General features: G+C 37.4%; 1 protein-coding gene across 5 annotated transcripts in view; it reads left to right on the forward strand.

The window, feature by feature from the left end:
- The window catches only part of dtnba (dystrobrevin, beta a), a 51,526-nt gene that overhangs the window by 22,799 nt on the left and 10,230 nt on the right, over positions 1 to 18,497 (forward strand). For 2 of the 5 annotated variants that reach the window (XM_079832042.1, XM_079832041.1), the window contains exons 3-17: positions 1,924 to 1,985; positions 2,083 to 2,163; positions 2,866 to 3,079; positions 3,165 to 3,250; positions 7,562 to 7,716; positions 9,233 to 9,338; positions 9,501 to 9,667; positions 11,375 to 11,499; positions 12,246 to 12,317; positions 12,470 to 12,556; positions 12,639 to 12,729; positions 12,848 to 12,921; positions 13,034 to 13,147; positions 16,500 to 16,596; positions 16,881 to 16,901. In XM_079832042.1, the coding sequence (XP_079688168.1) occupies positions 1,925 to 1,985; positions 2,083 to 2,163; positions 2,866 to 3,079; positions 3,165 to 3,250; positions 7,562 to 7,716; positions 9,233 to 9,338; positions 9,501 to 9,667; positions 11,375 to 11,499; positions 12,246 to 12,317; positions 12,470 to 12,556; positions 12,639 to 12,729; positions 12,848 to 12,921; positions 13,034 to 13,147; positions 16,500 to 16,596; positions 16,881 to 16,901 (1,551 nt within the window). In that variant the 5' untranslated portion in view covers position 1,924. Of the gene's footprint in view, positions 1 to 1,923; positions 1,986 to 2,082; positions 2,168 to 2,865; positions 3,080 to 3,164; positions 3,251 to 7,561; positions 7,717 to 9,232; positions 9,339 to 9,500; positions 9,668 to 11,374; positions 11,500 to 12,245; positions 12,318 to 12,469; positions 12,557 to 12,638; positions 12,730 to 12,847; positions 12,922 to 13,033; positions 13,148 to 16,499; positions 16,597 to 16,880; positions 16,902 to 18,497 lie in introns of all 5 variants that reach the window. The other 3 variants (XM_079832044.1, XM_079832043.1, XM_079832045.1) reach the window with 2 other exon arrangements.

Below are 18,497 nucleotides of genomic sequence, written 5' to 3' on the forward strand. Positions count from 1 at the left end.
ACGAATGTACATTTTATTAAAAGTGCGGGGGACATGTCCCCCCCGTCCCCCGCATAATCTACGCCCATGGCCCAAGCCGTTCTTTTTTTCATGTCTTCTTACACACTCAAAGTGTCAAATACACACACAGTTATGTCAAAATGGCTGTCTTGATGAGTATTCATGTAAACACAGTCGGTATGCTTTAAGTGAACAATATCAGTTGGGGAAAGAAATTGATTTTACACACTTAAAGCAATATCGTATCGCATATCGAATATCGCATTATTTAACAAGGATATCGCATTTTTCTTCATTATCGCACAGCCCACAGACCCATACTCAGAAAAAAACTTTCCGAAACTTGTGAAAAACCGAAAGGAGTATTTTTGGCACAGAAATACTCCATCAAACGTACAACTTAATTTTTGAAACTTTGTCCAGCATGGGAATCCAAGTCTTTAACAGTGTAAAAAACTCAGTATGCATGAAACAGCATCCCCCCGCCCCTTTAGGGTCTCTTTTGAGCAATTTAATGCATTCTTGATGAATAAATGATTAATTTCTCTATTCTTTATTTATACTGACCCCAAACTTTTGTACGGTTGTGTATGAAATATGACAGTCATATTGCTTAATTAAAGATAATTGTGGTAAACATTAAACCGTAAAAGGAAGTTTCAATCCCAAGGCTGAAGTCAGTGTGTTTGTGTGTTTTGGGAGCTGGTGTGTGTTAATGATTTTTAATGTGTCTGTGTGATGAGTGTTAATGTGAGTTCAGGACACTGGAATGTTTTAGCAGTGAGGTGCCACACGTCTGGGCCGACTGTTTGAGATGTAATTCCCACTCAAGTGTGTGTGTGTGTTAGTGCAGAAACACCTAATATAGTTCAAATAAAAATATTTGAAGGCAATAAAGACAAAACGACAATGTCATTCGGTTGAAGAAGACGGAGTTTGGATGACAGTTATAGTTAAGTTTTATTTTAGTTAGCTGTTGTCAGTGTTTGTGCCTCTGTGTCCCAGGGGATTATGGGTGAGTCTCACCGGAGACCAGCAAATCCCTGCAGGAATGTGTGTGTACACATGCTTCAGTGCTTTGCAGTAAGAGAGATTTGGTTCTGATGCAACTGTTTGGGAAATTCAGTTGTGTGTCAGTTGTCAATGAGTGTCACAATAAAGTCATTGTTGAGGGGTTTCGGGTGGCAACCATTTAACTCTTCCTAAGAAAAAGTTTCTTCTTAAGAGGGTTGAAATGTTACACTGGCCAGAATTTCTCAGTTTTGACTTTTCTTCCCCATCCAGATTTTCCCCCTTTTATTATGTAATTAAAATATAATCAATTAACTATTAACCGGAGCACTTGATAGGTGCAAAGGACAAAGGCATTTATCATTACCCAATGAAAACACAATGCAAATAAGTGATTCGTTGTACACTTAAGACAGCTTTTTATATTATCATAATGGGAGTTTTTGCAGAACTCAATGAGCTTGTGCTTTAGAGATTGACAGCCTTAGTGATTATAAAGGGAAGCTCTTCTGTTTTTTATGTTTATTACCCATTCACAATTTAGTTTTTCATGCTTCTAAGTACACTGCAAAGTTTCTGGATTGACATCCGTATTTAAATGTGTGATTGAATCGGAAACTAGGTTGTTTGACAGTGATAACCAATGGACGGGACAAAATGGGATAAAAGGTATTAAAGTACTTAATTCAACAGTTTTTGCTCTGTATTGGTATTTCGTGTCGTTATTTATTTTAATTCATCACCAGTATGGCATTACCATCATGCATGATTTTTAAAATCCACATCATTACACATGAAAAAATCCACTTAAAGTTTGATCAGGGCCGTTATGTAACAGATATTTTAATGTGTGTGAATTAATTATTTGAATAATCACCTGTCTATATTTAATTTCTCTGTGTGTGTCTCTAGGATGATAGAGGAAGCGGGACGGAATGTCATGGTCGATAGGCAGCAGATCTTCACGGATATGAGTGAGTGCCGCCCACCAAGTGACCTTTGACCCTACTGCAAAGTGTATATTGGTGCATTTGAAAATGAAGTGACTGATGTGTGACTTTGATTCTTCAGAGACGCAGAATTATGACACCATCCGGCTGTCCACGTACCGCACCGCATGCAAGCTCAGATTCATTCAGAAGAAATGCAACTGTGAGTATTTAACTTTAACTGACTAATAATGCTAAAGATGCATTTTCATTGTTGTCTGCAAGTTCAAAAATAAGCTCAGCATGAACAAAAACTCTGCTTGGTGTGAAAAGTACGAAACATTTAACAAGATAAGCTTGAAATACACTACTGTTCAAAAAATTATACTTTTATTCAGCAATTAAATTGCATTAAATTGAAAGAACATGCCAGTAAAGACATTTTTAGTCTTACAAGCGATTTTTTATAAATATTCATCAAAAAATATCAAATATATCACAGTTTACACAAAAAATATTGTGCAGCACAACTGTTTTCAACATTGATAATAATGAGAAATGTTTCAAATCATCATATTAGACTGATTTCTGAAGGATCATGTGACACTGAAGACTGCAGTAATGATGATGATGATGATGATAAATTCAGCTTTGATCACAGGAGTAAATTACATTTTAATATATTCAAATAGAAAACATTTTGAAATAGTAATAATATTTGACAATATTTCAGTTGTTCTGTATTTTTGGCAAATAAATGCAGCCTTGGTGAGGAAGCTTTCTTTCAAAAGCATCAAAAAAACCATGCCAATCCTAAACTTTTGTTAAAAATGCCACTTTTCATGCCACTTGTTTATTTTTCTATTATATTCAAAGTAATCTGAACTGACATGATTCCCTATATTTTGTGTATTTTCTCTCTCAGTGCATTTGGTGGACGTGTGGAACATGATCGAGGCGTTCCGTGATAACGGTCTGAACACGCTGGACGTCTGTACCCAGATCAGTGTGGCTCGGCTGGAGACCATCATCACCTGCATCTACCAGCAGCTAAACAAACGACTGCCCACCACACACCAGATCAACGTCCAGCACAACACCAGCCTGCTGCTCAACTTCATTTTGGCGGCACACGACAGGTGAGTGTCTGTGTGTGTGTGCATTCAGGTATTGTGTTGTGTTTGAGGAAGTTTATCTGACGGTGTAACTGTCTGTGTTTTGCAGTGATGCTCAGGGAAGGCTGACAGTGTTTTCCGTCAAAGTGATTCTCTCGGTGCTGTGTGGAGGAAAACTGGTTGATAAACTTCGCTGTAAGTTCATGCGTCAATAGCTATGTTCCTCTACCTATTTTTATGCAGATTTTGGGGTGTTGCATAAAAGAACCCTGTATGGATGCGAATACATTCTAAAAATGTGCATAAATTGAGGTGTGCATAAACTACGATGGAAACAACGCAACAAAAATCTCACATAACCTTGCTTCAACAGAGTATGTGATTGGATAACAGAGAATAGCGATTTCATTGTACAGCATCTCAGATGATTGATCATTCTGAGATGCTTGAGCCAAAGTCTGTCATCAAAATGGTTTGGTGTAATGTAGGGCTGCCCCCAAATAGTCGACTAAGCTTTAGTTGAGGAGAAGAGGCCAGATTTATTAACCGCTTATGCCAGCGCAAATCCTCCTTTGCTGTTAAAAAACTACTGTCAGGATTTACTAAAGACACGAAGTGAAAATTTAGCGTTGAAAAGGTGTAGACAGGGTTGTTTTTGCGGTTGAACTTATTGCCTATGCATTTGTAGGAGTTAAGAACGACCACAAAAAGGTGATGTGTGACCTCAAACATGACTTATTTAAAACATGCAAGTAGAAGCCTAAAAATAGCCACTTTACATGGCTGCTCGCTCTAACATTAACCTAGATAAATGTGTGCTAATATTAGGTGCATATCCAAATGTTCTTGCTAAGTTAGTTAGTACCACGTTTACTACACAACATGTTTAAATCCAAATGTTCTTTCTAAGTTAGTTAGTAACACGTTTACTGCACAACATGTTTAACTTAAAGGGTTACTTCAGCGATTTAGCATTAAGCCTTGTATTTAAACTGGGTCATTTATGTAGTAGAAATGTGAAAACTATTTTTGAATTTGGTGCCTTCTAGACTGTGAAAAGACAGAAAATTTATTTTTGTCTCATGGGGATAAAAGACAACAACTCCCAGAATGCACTTGCTTCGCTGCCCACCGCGGCTCCACCCCAACGTCGGTTTCATTTTTATAGAAATACAATCATTTTGTTCAGCTAGAGAATAAACACTACAATTAAAAACTGAATGTGTATTTTCAAAAACACGGCAATCATTTACAGCGTGTCCAGTCTGGCGCGTTCTCAGATCACATATGGAAGCTAAACTTCCATAGGAATTCATTGAAAAGTTGAAACACTCACTTTCTCTGCATGGCTCCGTTATGAATGCCAGAGGCCGAGCCGTGCACATTTACATTATGTGAGTGGGATGAGATCCCTCTGCTGAGGGCGGGTTGAAAACATGCAGAAGAGCTCCCTCTACTGGCTGTAGTCTTTAGGCTCTGGCTAAAGAATCCTCCAATGACGCAAAATGACGATATTTGCGTCATCTGAGGATTTTTTTCCAGAAATAAAATGCATAATTCTCTCGTCTCAGGGGAATATGAGGGGGGAAAGTACCATAATTAGAATATACTACCGGGTTTCTACTGATACAACGCCCAATGCTATATCACTGAAGTTACCCTTTAAAAGGCCCTATCATACACCCGGCACAATGCGACGCAAGTGTTTTTTGCTAGTTTCAGCCCGATGCAGTTATCATTTTCATGTCCAGCGTCACGTTGTTTTAAATAGCAAATGCATTCGCGCCCATCTGTTTGCCCATGGTCTGAAGTCAATAGTGCAGTATTTTTGGTGATATTTTGAGGGGCGCGTTAGTAATATGCGCCTATTATACACTCTGCTTATTACACACACAGGGCACACAAACATGTTTAAATATGAAAAATAAAAGGATTCCTCTTTGGAGAAGCGTTCAGTCACCCAAAACACACACGTGACTCTAAGAGACTAGGTACAACTCTTTTGCACTATAGCTACAGTCGATTCGGACATGCCCTAAGTGCACCTGCACCATGCGCTCAGATCATTAAAATAGGTCCAAAGGGTTAGTTCACACAAAAATGAAAATTCTGTCATTATTTACTTACCCTCATGTTGTTCCAAACCCATAAGACCTTCGTTCATCTTTGGAACACAAATGAAGGTATTCTTTTAAATCCGAGAGGTTTCTGATCCAGCTATAGGCAGCAACGTCATTGCACCTTTCAAGGCCCAGAAAGGTAGTGAAGGCATCGTTAAAATAGTCTATTTGACTACAGTGGTTCAACCTTAATTTAATGCAGCGTCGAGAATAAAAACCATACAGTGCTTCTAGGTTCTACGTCAGAACGGCAGCTCTGTATATACAAAATTTTAACGAAGTGCCCCTCCCGCTACGTTTCACATATAGGTATGAAATTCGGTAGACACATGTAACAGCCCAATACCTACAAAAAAGTCTCCTGGTACGAAAACCAACAGGGAGTGAGATATTTAGAATTGTCTTTTCAGAAATGTTGCAAATTTGGCAATTTCCAGATGTTGTACTTTAATCAACTCCGCCTAGAGATTTAATCAGATCATCATCATATTTGATCAGTCTAATTTAAAGGCCTATGCGACGATACATTGCGAAGATCTTGAGTTTTCCCTGAAGGGCGTGTCCGTGGTGGCCTGACAAAGTTCGATGTTTCGCCATGAAACAGGAAGCTGTTGTAACTCAGGCATACGAAGTCCGATCAGCCCCAAGCTTCACATGTTTGATAAGAGTCATGTTCTGAAGACATCTACTTGCCAATATTCAGTTAGTCATAGCGCCACCTGCTGGCAACAGGAAATGGCATGCTTTACACTGTAATTCACTCCCAGAAACACATTAAAATATGCCATGAAGTCCCAAACATACTACAAACACATTAAATCATGCAACACGTGGCTAAGTGCTAATGTATGTGATTAATGCCACACACAGTGGCGGCTGGTCAATAGAGGGCGCTGGGGCGCCGCCCCCATCAAAATTCCAGAAATATACATGTATACAAAAATGATATAAAAATAAAATAAAAATAAAATAGTTTACTCATACGATGTGCCGGCTGTTAGTAAGAGCCTCAGCATTTAATAGAAACTGGCTTTGATTGGTTAACTAATATTTTCTTCAATATGTTTCATGCGCGAGGGACGCCGGACAAATGGATGTCTATCTGAGTCCAAAAATCTACGGGCAGCATGTGACCTGAAGCTGGTCTCTAATTGTTTTTTAAAGATCCTCCCCCGGACGCAGTTCGCTGTGTCCCTGGCGAATCAGAATTGGATGCGTGTTATTTGATCCAATCTGATTGGTTCTCGTCACCTATCATTCAACTTTCCGCTCTTGGCCACTAAATCGAAAGTGCGCTTGCGACACAGTCACTCCGACTCCGCCAAAACCTTGTTATGATGATCACTTTCGTAGAGATGGCAGCAATTAAACCAAATTCTTTCACAAGGCGTTCGTTGGAAGATCCCGAACCGGACCAACGCAATTTACAAATCCAGCAGCAGGCCAGTGACAGAGGACGCAGCTACACTCGGAGCTTCACACGCTTGTTATGAGAAACGTAGGTGGCTGGCTGGATAGTATGTTAGCAATGCCCTTTATTGCTTTCCCTGTCTTTTATTTCAAAGTGTCGGTACTGAAGTTTTGTGGACAACAAACCCCCCCACCCCCAAAAAAAAATAATTATCACCAGCCGCCACTGGCCACACACCTGTTGTAACTCAGGCATACAAGGTCCGATCTGCCCCAAACTTTACGTTTGATAATAGTCCTGGCCTGAAGACATCTACATGCCAATATTCAGTAAAAGTCAAAGCGCCACCTGTTGGCAGCAGGAAGTTTGGCTCATCATTTGGCTCATCAAAGTGACTTTGCCATATTTCTCTTATATTTAACCAAACTATTTACTGTTTTCCTGAGGCCATCGGGTGGCGGTGGTCCCAGGTGCGAGGGCCCTTTCATCGCTGCTTGTTATGGTTTAGTGTTGTTTCTCCCCTTACTAATCGGCTAGTGGCTTAAATGAATGACTAACTAATCAACTTTCAACTAGGAAAATCTTAACTCGATGGGCAGCCCTAGTAATGACCTCCGAGAACCATTTCACACGATTGCTTTTTCCATCCGAATGCAAGATTTTGTTTCGTCTGCACTCTCTGAGACGTCATTTTTGATGTAGGGAAAATGAGCCAGAGTGGTTCCCCAATTACAGCAACTTCCATTTTAATTAGTGAACACATGGGATGGAAATGCTGATTTATTTGCAAATGTTTATGCACTTTTAATTTTGCGCACAAGTTAAATTAGCTTTGGATGGAAACATTTGGATGGAAACAGCTATTGGTTAATAGTAGCATAGCTGTGAGATTTCCGCAGTGGCGCTCACTAGTGGACAGAGATATGCATGACCATACTCATGAACGTAAAAATAAAGAGTGCGTTTGTGTGTTAGATATTTTCTCTCAGATATCAGATTCTCATGGTGCGATGATGATGCCCAAGTTCGACCACTTCCTGCAGGAGGCGCTGAAGCTGCCCAATGCCGTGTATGAGGGGCCATCGTTTGGCTACAAGGATCACTTCGCCAGATCCTGTTTTCCTCAACAAGTAACAATTTTACACACATTTCTTCTATTTGTCTTGTTAGCCTTGTTTGCTAAACATCAGTATTATTGCTCATAGTTAGGTTTAGTGCATGACCTGTAGTGCAGTGCGATCAAACGTACAGTTTTAACCTGCTCTGGGGTTCTCGATTATGGCAAAAATCATAATCAAAATTATTTTGGTCAATATTGAGATCATTATCGAGATTGATGCTGGAAACATCATGGAATTATTGAACTTCTTTTTAATAGTGGCTTTACTTTATGTAACGTAAAAAAGTAGTTATGTACTATATATGTATGTATGTATATGTATATATAGTATTTTATTCGATATATATATATATATATGTATATATATATGTATGTGTGTTTAAAAGTTTGGGGTCAGTATGATTTAGATTTTATTTTTCAAGGGTGCATTCAATTGTACTAAAGTGAAAGTTTTTATGTTTTTATAATGAGACTATAATTTTTATAGAGACTTTTATAATGTAACAAAAGATTTCTATTTCAAGTAAATGTTGTTTCTTTTGAACTTTCTATTATCATAGAATTCAGAAAAAATGTCTTGCGGTTTCCACAATAATATGAAGCAGCACAACTTTTTTCAACATTGATAATAAAAAGCATATTAGAAATGATTTCTGAAGGATTATGTGACACAAGACTTGTGTAATGATGTTGAAAATCCAGCTTTGCATCAAATAAATAAATTACATTTTAAAATATATAAAAATAGAAAATGGTTATAATATTTCACAATATTGCTTTTTTATCAAATAATTGCAGTCTTGGTGAGCATAAGAGACTTTCAAAAACATAAAAAATCTTATCTACCCCAAACCTTTGAAGGTAGGGTGTATACATATAAATAAATAATAAAAAATAAATACATTTGTGCTGTCAAATCGATTAATCGCATCTAACATAAACTTTTTAGTTTATATAATTTCTGTGTGTGTATATATAAATATAATACAGTATATACACACACATATTATATAAACAAAACTTGAATGCTAGATGCGATTAAATCGATTTGACAGCACTAAAATAAATACAATCAACTATATTGTTGTGCACATTCAAAGCTTACTGAAAACTACAAAAAAATGTCAGTATATAAAACAAGACAAGACACAGCGAGTTCATCTCGTTGTCATAATATTTAAAAAATCCTTTAACGATTATATAGTAAATCAATTAAAATAATTGCACAGCCATAAACTGTTGTACAATAAAACAGGTGATTTTTTAATTTTTTTTAAATGTATTATAAATGTATATATTTTAGGCCTTATATAGTTTATATTATAAATATAAATATTATATATTTTATTTTTAAATGACAGATGAATCCAAGTCATATCTAGAGATGTGGGTGAACTCTTGACTTGGGTTAGTTAGCAACCACATAGCAACACCCTTCCATAGCGTCAGCCGCTTTTGCACAGAACAGTCATAAACGTTCTGTGATGGATATTTTGTGTGTGTGTGTGTGTGTGTGTGTTTAACAGAAGAAGGTGATGCTGAACATGTTTCTGGATACTCTGATGTCAGATCCTCTTCCTCAGTGTCTCTTTTGGCTTCCTCTGTTGCATCGGCTGGCAAACGTGGAGAACGGTAATGCGCAAGGAATAATATATGCTAATTTATTCATGTTACTCAGACTTATTTATACTGCGGTGACAATGCTAGAATTTTTCCTCATCCCTAACGTCATGAAAATTAATTTTAATATTCATATATTCCAGCACATTGAATCACTCTCTCTCTCTTTCTCAGTCTATCATCCGGTGGCATGTTCTTTCTGTCGGTCGGAAGGCATGATGGGATTCCGTTATCGCTGTCAACAGTGTTTCAGCTATCAGCTTTGTCAGAACTGTTTTTGGCGAGGTCATGCGAGCGGAAACCACAACAATCAGCACGAGATGAAGGAGCATTCGTCCTGGGTGAGGATCAACTGCAACGATCATATTTTTTTTTCACTTATGTTACTCAAGGTTACTCAGAATCATAATTTAGTTTGTCCCTTTCCATGGGGAACCTTGTAATATCAAGAAATTATCCACTTTTTTTCATACGCCCCATATGGGAGTAACTTCCGTTAAACTGTGATGAATCAACAAAAGGTTCACTCTATGAATGCTATAATAAGCATTTTCAAAAACTGTGTACAATGAGATGACATTATTCTACTCTTCAATCATCGAACAAATATAAAAAAAACATTGAAAAGCATTAACAAACTACTACAATAAATCATGAATCACCCCAAAAGCTTGAAATCCAGGCGTGATCAAGCTACGCCTTTTTTTGCGAAAAATTACATATTTAACTGGAACATTAAGTTATAATATTTCAAAGTGATTTATGTCATTTTTACTGCCAATAAATATTGCATTTACCTGCTTTAGAAATTATACACTGCTAATAGGGATTAGAAATGAAAAGGGGAGACATTTTAAAGCATTCATGTGAAAACAAACCTGGAAAGAGGCGTGAGGATTTTGCGAGATAAACGAGAGATTCTTAGTGCACTCCAGTGAATTTTTCATGGGATGTATTGTAAATGAAATTGGGAGAGCAGACCACAAATCTGCAGTATATGTTGTCCTTTTTTCATGCTGTTACAGAGGAATACAAAGGGGGAAAAAAGAAAATAACAGGTGGAAAAGAATATATGTCACATTAAAATACCAAGCATTACGTTATTCCCACGAACATCTGAAAATAGAACATAAAAGGATTTTTACGGCTCACTCAGTCAATCTGACGGGGATTATTTGTTGCACATTTATGATTTTGAAATGATTTGTTTCAGTCTTTTAGAGTGGAACTTCCCCAAACCTCCCATAATCTAAAATGCAGTAGGCTCGTTTGGAAAAAGTTGGATAAAAAATAAAATCCTTCTCCTCAGGACTGTTAAATTAATGAAATCTTAAAAGTGATACATTTCTGTAGCAAATATACATTTCTACACTACCATTCAAAAGTTTGGGGACGGTAAGATTTTTAAAAATGTTTTAAACAAAGTCTCTTCTGCTCACAGAGTCTGCATTTATTTAATCAAAAATACAGTAAAAACAGTAATATTGTGAAATAGCATTAGAGCTTAAAATGACTGTTTTCAATTTGAATATAGTATTTTGTGTTCTTATAGTAAATATGTGTTCTTGAATGTCAAACCTGTATTTTCAGCATCAATGTTTTTGTGGAAACCATGATATAATTTTTCAAGATTCTTTGATGAATTGAAAGTTCAAAAGAACAGCATTTATTTGAAATAGAAATGTTTTGTAACGTTATAAATGTCTTTACTGTCACTTTTGATCAATTCCATGCATCATTTCTGAATAAAAGTTTTTTTTAATTTTAAAACAAACCCCAAACTTTTGAAACTTTTGTATATGTAAATTGCATCTGTTACTTAATTCAATCATAACTGTTTTGATGTTTTCATGATTTTTTTGCATTGTCTAGGCTTCCCAAAGGCATGGAAATTTCTATATTAAATATATTAAATGCATATAAAGTTTGTATATGCAAATGGATTCTGTTTCATCAAAAACAGTCAAGATACACCGTGGAACTCTCTACATCTTTTGGATAGTTTCCGTTTTGGTCTCTTATTATTTGTGTGTGTGTGTTTGTTCCAGAAATCTCCAGCTAAGAAGTTGGGCCGTGCCATTAGTAAATCTTTGGGCTGTGTGCCGAGTAGAGAGCCGTCCCACCCTGTCTACCCAGAATACCCAGAGAAACCCCTCAACCTGTCCAATATGGTGTAAGACAGTCACACACACACACACACACACACACACACAATCCTCTGTCTGTGGCCATGGAAGTGTTGGGAATGTCTCTATTGGTTCCTGACATCACATGATCACATTGTCTCTGTGGACACATTGATGAGGGTCAGACACGACCACTCGACAGAGCATAGAGAGAGACAGAGAAGGAGTTTGCTTTTATTATCTGCTTAAAGGCGTGAGGTCAGTTACAATTCTGTCTTCTTTCAGGTGCCTTTTCCTCTCAATCCGCCTGTTTTTCCCAGCATCCCGCTCTGTTTCTCTCTCTTTTCTGTCTGTGTTGTTTCAGGCTCTTATTTTTGCATGACTAACCTGTGTATGTGTGTGTGAGTGAGACAGAGAGTAGAAAGTTTTTCATGTTCCATGAACCTTTGTCAACATCAATCATATTTTAGGTTCAAATGTATTTGAATGTATAATGGAAATTAACTTTAGGTGTTTTCATTTATGTTTCTCTCAAATCAAATTTTTTTTAATCACCTTTTAGATGTTTTGTAGTTCACTACAGTGTGATAAATTAGTTTAAAATATTCCCTCGCTCAATGAATTGAACCATGAAAACTGTAAGAATGATTAAAAAAACTTGTTTAAATGTTTTAGACATTGTCTAATATTATTATAAAATAGATAATTAACATTAAGACATTACATATATTATTTTCTATTATTTTACTATTATAGATGTATACATATTCTTGTTTTTTTTTCTTCTCTCAAGTCCTCCCCGTCCAATAGGAAACATGAATGAACCAGTTCTGCCCTCTTCTGCAGGCCCCACCCCCAATAAAAGGTAAGCACACCTGCTCTTCACCTTTGACCTTTCACATGATACTGAGGTTGTGTTTAGGGGTAGCCACAGAAAATATGATCTACCTGATATAAAATCAATGGAAGTCTATGCAATGTCCTCACTAATATAGTGAAACAAACGTGTGTGTGTAGACTGCCGACTCTAGCCGCAGCTCAGCGTATGAACGAGGAACATGCACTAATCGCAGCATATGTGAACAAACTTCAGACCAGCCCACGGTGAGTGTGTGAGAGTGTGTGTGTATCAGCTGAGGTTATTTAAGGTCTTGTAATAATATTTTCTCTGTCTGTGTGTGTGTAGTGCATTAGACAGTCCTAGCCGAACGGATGAAGAGCACAAACTCATCGCTCGTTATGCATCTCGTCTGGCCACGGACCCTGTACACACAGCTGTGAGTTACACACACATTTACTCTCTTTTCAAAATATGCTCACTACAGACATGCTTAATTTTCCTGCAATATTACTGATTTCTTATGTCTTTATCCCTGCTGCTCTTGTGAATCACAGAGACCTTCAGACTTCAGCTATGACACCAACAAACAGCAGAGAGAGCTCATCATGCAACTGGAGAACAAGAACAGGTACACACGCTCACAACTACATATGGAGCTGCCATATCGAGTTAAATCCATTGGTTTGGATTTCAATATTAGTAAGTGTGTAAATGATGATACTGTTTGTGTGTGATTTCAGGGAGATTTTACAGGAGATCCAGCGTTTGCGAGTGGAGCACGAACAGGCGTGTCAGCCGACTCCAGAGAGAGTCCAGCAGAACCCGACCCTGCTGGCTGAACTCAGACAGCTAAGGTGGCGCACTCTATGCATACCTTTTTCTAAGCAATTGCAAGATTTTCTTTAATGCTGCGTTCACACCAAACGCGAATTGAGCGTCAGGCGCGAGTGATTTCAATGTTAAGTCAATGGAAAGGCGCGTTGACGCGCGTCTGGAGGTCCCGCGGTGCGGAAGGCGCGTTACGCGCGGCGCGAAGGACGCGAATCCGCTTCATTCGCGCGTCCAGTTCGCGCGAATGGCGCGAATTGGACGCTAATTGAGCGTCTTGCGCGATACGCGCGTTACACGCGAATGGTGCTTTTGTGCATTCACGCGTTTGAAGCGAATTCGCGTCTGACGCCCGAGTTGGAAAATTTGAACTTTGGCGTCAATTCGCGCCGCGTTAACCAATCAGGAGCCTGCTCGCTGCTGTCACGTGGTAAAGTGACGTGTATGAGAAACCCTGCATAAATTAAAAACAGTACTATTGTGTCACAAAATGTAGTTTTAAGACGTTTTCAGGTGGGAATGTAGTTGTTTAAAGCTCAAATCTGTGGTTTATTTATAAAGAGAGCGCCTATTTAAAAAAAATAATCTTGTGTTTTTGGAGTTGTGAGATCCAGGCGATCACCGGGCAATCACTGCTCATAACCCCGGCGAGAGCAGCCTTTCCTCGGCCAGTCCTTCTGGCGTCTGCCGCTGGCTCTGATGTCCTGTAGTGGTTCGTCTTGTGTGGATCTAACGGCCGAGCTTTGCTCTCATGAATCTATAATTTGTTGTCTGCCAAATCGTTTTGACTGAGGGCAAAGAGAAGTTTAATAACTTTATATTTTAAGGATATTTAAATATACATGTAATGAAGATGATGTAGGAGTTGCCTGGACCACATTTGTGTGGCTATTAATGCTTAATATATATGTTTAATGAAAATGAAAAGAGGCAGAGTGGTGTTTTATGACATATTTCTCCTGGAGCGCCTTGAACGCGCGTCAATTTCGCTTCAAACGCTCGATTTCTACGCGCGTCCAATTCTCTGCAGACGCGCGAATGCATTCAAAATGTTCGCGCGTGAAACTAGACGCGGTAGACGCGATTTTGACGCTCAATTCGCGTTTGGTGTGAACGCAGTTTTATGCTTGTTTTTAAAGATTTTGATGATCACAACTGCTTACAGAACCAAAATATATATTTTTTCAAATAGTTTTGGTAACCTTTTACATTTGTTATGTTTCATTTGTTAACATTAGTTAAATACATTAGTTAACACAAACTAACAATGAACAATAATAATCGTTGGCACATGAGCAAAAGCAAAGCATTTTCAATAAGCATTAGGGCTGAGTAAAAAAATATAAATTTCTCGATTTTTATCGATTCTCATTTTTACGAACCCGATATCGATTCTTAAAGGGATAGTTCACCCTAAAATGAAAATTGTCATCATTTACTCACCCTCAAGTTGTTCCAATCCTGTATGAGTTTATCTTCTTTTGTGTTCAGCAGAACAAAGAGAGTGAAGAATGTTTGTAACCAAACAGATAGAGCAACTATTGACTACCATAGTATTTTTTTTCCTACTATGGTGGTCAATGGTTGCTCTATCTGCTTTGTCACAAACATTCTTCACTCTATCTTCTTTTGTGTTCAGCAGAACAAAGAAACTCATACAGGTTTGGAACAACTTGAGGGTGAGTAAATGATGACAGAATTTTCATTTTTGGGTGAACTATCCCTTTAAATCCCAAGAATCGATTAGTCATCCTGCTTTCAGTTGATGAATGAACGGAGCATTGTAGCGTGCCTCCCATCCAATAAATCGCAATAATCTTTGTGCTTTGTTACTATAGACCCTTTTCACATTTCCGGGTTTCTCAGAGCGGAAGTCGTCATAGTTGGGTTAAATACTATAGCTGTGAATGAGAGAATACATTAAATCTTTTTCTGTGTGCCCATTTGCTCCCATAGCAAAAGAAAAAACGCCACAGTAGGGATTTCACAACTTTCAAAAAGAGGGAAAAAATAGAGTGAAATTGATAACGGCAGTGAAAAGAGAGAAATATATTCATTTTTACCATCACTCCCATAGACGCTATTACTAAACACCCTCACAGCAGCGGTAACTTTTTTATTGTAATTTGATGCAAAAGTAATAAAATACAAAGTATTAGTGTTATAAATGTACATATATTTTTTTTTAAAAAATTGAAAATGCAAAAAACGCTGCAGGATTTACGATATTGATGACCGTTAAAACGCGTCATCACAGTCTGTGGAAAAGGGTCTATAGATATGAAACAAAGAGTCAGATTTCAAATTACGTCCATTTTATTACGAAATTCAAAAACATAAATACCATTTTGGCGCTGTGAGATCGCTCTGGCGCAGCTCAGCTTAAGAGAAGCGACATGAACTGATCTTCTCTTCCGCCTTAATACCAGTTACAGCGCGAAATAAACATGAATGAGCATCTGAAAGTGTGTTAAAAGATACAGTAGAGCTGCGTCCTAAATCTAATACTTCTCTACTATATAGTATGCGAAAAACAGTACGCCAACAGAGTAGGGCCCTGTCCCAAATGGCACACTTCATGTGCACTTTCGGCCTCTAGTACCTACTCACATAGTACGTGATTTCGGACGCAGCCTATAACTTACCAAAATTCATATTGCGTCATGTGGAATCGCTCTATCAGTGTTTCAACCGTGGAAAGACATCAGTAAAACTGTTTGTAAACGATGTCATGTAACGTCACATTTACCTCAGAAAAACCATATCCAGTGTCCATAAACTTGTTAGTCAGCTAGAAAAAATAACTCTAGAGAGGAGAATTTTTTATAAATATATTCACCATATAACATATTCATTATAATTTTTAATGTTCTTCAATATTTAATGAATGTACGAATAAATCTGGCAAGTTTTTATGACAGCCACCATTTAAATGTTTATATTTCAAAAAACAAATTGGAGTAGAAATATGATTATGTAATTGTAAAGTTATTATAACTATTATTATTAAAAAGTGTTTGTATACATATCAGTTCAATATTATAGTGTAGTACCAACTGACTCTCATAGTTTACAGCATTAGTTAAGAGATTTGTTTTCCTTGAGAAAATGTGCCATGTATTTATATGTACCTGATATATATCCAAAATAATTTATATTGAATTGAATCGAATTGCAAGCTTGTGAATTGAAATCGAATTAAATTGTGAAATTTGTATTAATACCCTGCCCTAATAAGCATAGTCAAAAGTTGTATACCTTAAAACTCATTTTTGATCACCAAAATGACATATTTAAATGTTTTTTCCTGTGAGAAAAATGTCTTCATGGTACAGGCCCCTGGTCTAAGGTCTGTCATTGTGTTTGTGTGTGTGTTAGGCAGAGGAAGGATGAGCTGGAGCAGAGGATGTCATCTCTACAGGAGAGCAGGAGAGAGCTCATGGTGCAGCTAGAAGGACTCATGAAACTACTGAAGGTACCGCCACACACGGCAAGAGAAGAAGACATGGCTAAAACAAAAACTCTTTAACTAATATTTTGGAGTGAACTGTAATATTTCCGCCACTGGAGGGCATCACTCTCTTTAGAATTTAGCACCTGAGCTGCTTTCTTTTCTCACACACTTGATGTAGTTTCCCACTTTTTCATTTCTTCTCTTTACAGATTAGAGTTAGTGTTAATAGCTGTTTTCGTCATCTTTTTCTCTTTTGTTTTTCACTCCCTCTGTTCTTTTCCTCTGTCTCTGTTCTGTTCTCGCAGGATGAGGAGCAGAGACAAGCTGTGAGTGTGTGTTTTACTATGCATGGGTTTAAAAACAAAATGCACACTACAAGACTCATTTAAAGGTCTATTACACTAATAAATATGTAGATAAATAGAGCCGTTTAATTTGTAGTCAGAAAACCTGGCAGAGAATTAACATTTTTGAGAAGTTGTAGAACAAAATGTGACAGACCTATAACAGAATAAATAACAGACCTTATTTCACCTGCTAATCTCATATTGCTCTTAAAATGTAAGTTGCTAAATAAGCACAATGTCAAAATGTGAGTTTGCACGCCTCACAAATCGGACAATCACGTTTGTGTCTGGCAGCTTGGGCTTTTAAACATAGCAGCTTCAAAATTGACCTTTGAGGTCTGACCGGGTGTAGTTTATGTTGAAGGTGAAGGTCTCTTTAAGGAATATATTAATCATAGACCTTTTTTTTTTACCCATAAATCAAAGATTGCTATAATAAAAACGCTCTGGGCTGGTTTACTAATGGACATCACTACTGAGCAGCTCTAGACTTGCTGATGATGTTCTGTTGTTTTCCCCCCCAAAAAAATGATTCAGTTCAATTCACGTTTATTTGTATACGTTCACAATACATGTCGTTTCAAAGCAGATTTACAGAAAATGCCTTCAGTGTTACAGAGTGGGTGGTGTCTTTGAGGATGGTGTCATTTGAGGACATTTGTTGTTGTTTTTGAAAGGAATTTTACCACAAAAAAACTAAAAGAGGACACCTACAGTATAAACCTTTTGATTTCCAGGAAGTATTCTACCATGTGTGGAATATATTTTACATATTTAATGTAAGTGCATTACATGGCAGCATCCAATCAAACCAAAGAAGTGAAATAAATTAAACTCCGCTTATGCTCAACACCAGTGTTATAATTATAAACTAAAAACTATTAAATATTGTTTTAGTTAATTGAAAAAACTCATCACGCAGTTTTCTCAAGAAAGCTTTTGCAACTTTTACAAAATTACAAATTCAAAATATTAAATTACACTAAAGTATATAGTATATAAATAACACTAAAATAGCACTGATGTTCACTCATCTGTAAAATTACAACAACAAAAAAATATGTGATTTCCACCTTTAAATATTTTATCCAGTATATTGAGGGAAATGTAAATATGGGGACATGAGACTGCACTGTCCTTTGTTTGTTTGTGTGTGTGTGTGTGTGTGTGTGTGTGTGTGTGTGTGTGTGTGTGTGTGTGTGTGTGTGTGTGTGTGTGTGTGTGTGTGTGTGTGTGTGTGTGTGTGTGTGTGTGTGTGTGTGTGTGTGTGTGTGTGTGTGTGTGTGTGTGTGTGTGTGTGTGTGTGTGTGTGTGTGTGTGTGTGTGTGTGTGTGTGTGTGTGTGTGTGTGTGTGTGTGTGTGTGATGTACTGTGCATGAGAGAAATTGTTCAGTGTCTCTCGCTTGTTCACGTGAAAGTTCTTTTCCATTTGTTTTTCATTTATTTTCATTTAGACTTATTTCTTTCTTTCTTTACCTCTCAATGTTTAACTTTCAGCGTCTGCTGTAAGTTCTCACAAAACAATCTTCTCATGTGTTATTCAGTAGTGTGTAGCACATATGTTAAGAAAATCTG

The sequence above is a fragment of the Gobio gobio genome, assembly GCF_949357685.1.
Source record: "Gobio gobio genome assembly, chromosome: 12".
Lineage (NCBI taxonomy): Eukaryota > Metazoa > Chordata > Actinopteri > Cypriniformes > Gobionidae > Gobio > Gobio gobio.